This window comes from Taudactylus pleione, unplaced genomic scaffold (genome assembly GCF_031769625.1).
Source record: "Taudactylus pleione unplaced genomic scaffold, aTauple2 ptg000535l, whole genome shotgun sequence".
In the NCBI taxonomy this organism is placed as follows: Eukaryota; Metazoa; Chordata; class Amphibia; order Anura; family Myobatrachidae; genus Taudactylus; species Taudactylus pleione.
In genome coordinates this window covers 1,756,634-1,759,309 of record NW_028284937.1, presented here as the reverse complement: position 1 = coordinate 1,759,309, position 2,676 = coordinate 1,756,634, and the positions used below count along the sequence as shown (strand labels likewise).

At 42.5% G+C, this 2,676-nt stretch overlaps 1 protein-coding gene across 1 annotated transcript; it reads right to left on the bottom strand.

Annotated features, from left to right (window-relative positions):
- Positions 1-314: 314 nt before the first annotated feature.
- LOC148501042 (modulator of apoptosis 1-like) lies at positions 315-1,733 on the bottom strand. The gene has a single exon (XM_088450962.1). The coding sequence runs from the start codon at positions 1,731-1,733 to the stop codon at positions 315-317; it is 1,419 nt and encodes a 472-aa protein (XP_088307088.1).
- Positions 1,734-2,676: the final 943 nt, after the last annotated feature.

Below are 2,676 nucleotides of genomic sequence, written 5' to 3'. Positions count from 1 at the left end.
CAGAGCGATCATTGGTAATTGCTCTACTACCCCCAGGAATTCCTTGGGAAGCTCAATGTTCACCACCACATAACCCAGATAGGGATATTGATTTTCACTTAATCCCCAGATTACGAGTCCTTCCAAGGGGTGAATTGGAACATCAGAGAGATGTTGTCTATACCACTGCTCAAAAATAATGGACACCTGGGACCCACTATCTAACAATACAGTGCATGGATGTCCATTCAGTCGCGCAACTACCCGTGGAGCAGGCCCCAACATGCCATCCGGTATAGAACTACTCCACTGGGCACTCCCCATTGAATCTACATCTATTGTCTGGGAGACTGCGAGGGGTCCGCAAGTCTCCCGCCATCGTTTCCCTGATTCGAAGAATTGAAATGGGGTATCACAGGTCCCAATTGGTTATGATCCCAACCCAAGGTACTCTCCACAGCTCTATGGCCTGGTTGTCCACACCTAAAACACCCTCGGGCAGTCACACTTCCACCCCTCCTGAAATTTCCCCTTCCGCTGCTAAATCCCCTATTCATATTAAAGGGGACTCTCATGGCAGGTACAGGTTTTGGATACAATGCAATGAGCTGATCCTTTGTTTTGTTTTGCTCTTCCATTAATTTAACTAAACGGTCTTCATGTGGGGTAATTGTTTCAGGGGAGGGAACCACCACTTTAACTTTTTTATGTTGAAGTTTCTCTCGATTAGCTATCAGAGCTTCCTCATTGGTAATTTCCTTAATTAACTCAGTAAGAGTAAGACTTCCCAATAAGGCAGCAGTACACCTCAAACGCTGAGCTACAGGGTCAGAGGTTAAGGCTCCCCGAATTACTTGGTTCAACCTACTACTGTCTATATCCTCTTTGGCTAAGCCTCCCTTCTCCACAATCTGATGAATCAATTTATCCAATCTATATACATATTGGGACAACTTTTCCCCTTGCTCCTGGTAAGTGTGATTAAATCTAGCGACCAGGTCACCTACATCTTCTAAGGTCCCATAAGCATATTCCAATGCCTGGAAGTAGTCGGCTACAGTAGCATCAGGGTTACTTTTCCTAGTGGCCCTAATGATTCCCATAGCTGGCCCACGCAAACTCTCGACAATTCGTTGTTTTTTTATGTGATCGGGGCAATGCCATTCCTCTGATTGTTGAATAGCCGCCTCCTTCCAGGCATCATAAGGTTCCTCACCAGTAGGGACAGGAGTCATTCCAGAGAAAATTCTCAATCTCCTGTAGCTGCCCTCATAGTGCCAGCGTTCTAATTGGTGTACTACTTTTTCAGCTATGACCTCTAATTGACTGCCCAACTTCTCCTCAACCCCTTGAGAATGATCATCCATACCCATGGCCGCGGAGGGAGCTCCACTGGTCTGGGACTGGTTGTCATCTACATTCAAAGATTCAGCCGCTTCCTCACGAAGGTCCTTAGTAGGCCATACAATTGTCCACCTGCGTGCTGGATTGGCCCTTACTGCTACCACTTTTGGAATCAATAAAGAGTCTAACTCCCTGTCAGATGTAATGAGCACTGCACATAGCTCTCCATTTTCCCTCTTTTGTTTATCAATAATTTTAGGGTGTTTTACTCCATAAAGAAAGAGCAACTCTGTCATAATAGCCCCATCAGTGGTGTTCGTGAGGTCCCCATGTAATACAAAGCTCCTCTCTGGAATAGATCCCTTTCTTACACACCACTCATAGGCTTCCTTACAAGAAACTTGAGCCATGTTTTCTAGTGTCTAATCACCTGGATGTATAGTTCGATCTACAGCGGTGCCTCCAAATGTAACCCCCCTCTACCTCTATAAAGGGAATATGGGTTACTAATTACCTTGGTGCCTAATATATATCCACCTTTAATTTTTATACTGGTGGTGTACCCTAATATCAGTGCCTCCACCCAAGTATTGGTAGTAGTTATGGGCCTACTTGGGAAAACCCACCAATATCAGTAATATCTTACTACCTCCAAATGTACGGTGAACATATATAATTTAAACATATTGTACCACTTACACAAACCTCTGAGTGTATCTCATATGATACTAGTTTATTTCCTTCTTCGATCTTCAGTATAATTCATATAGGAATTTATACAAAGAGTAAAAGAAAATACAACAATAACAATCTATCCATCTACAATGGTAACGAACATGTATATTGTATATGAGCTCATATAACTACGATATTGAATAGTCTTTCATCAGTGTTCATATGCTGTATGTAGATATTTTATACTGGGTATATATATGCATATATATCTATTGAGTTAGATGAAGCCTCCGTGCAGGTAATATTTCAGTTTATTTCATGAGCCGAGCCTGAACATTAAAGTCACGGACTTAGTGAAACTTTGTATCCTTCCCGTAGCCTTTTTTTCAGTTCTTTAGCTATATTCCTTTGTAAGATATGTTCATTAAAAGTTAGTTAGATGTTATACCACTTTTGGTCACTAGATGGCGCTCTTAGTTCAGATATGAATTTTACAGTCCAGGGCTATATGGAGGGGCAGTGTAACAGTAACGTTTGGTATAGTCACCAAGCTCTGGATTACTAGCACAAGCAGGCAGTTATATGGTAGCTATTATGTAGCTATAAGCCTTAGTGTTCTCTCCTGCACTATCTCAGCCCCTGTCTCCTGTGTTCTGTATATGTGGTGCTGGTGTCATT

Excerpts from the sequence above, each read along its gene's own strand:
- LOC148501042 (XM_088450962.1), bottom strand. The coding sequence starts at position 1,733 with ATGGCTCAAGTTTCTTGTAAGGAAGCCTATGAGTGGTGTGTAAGAAAG.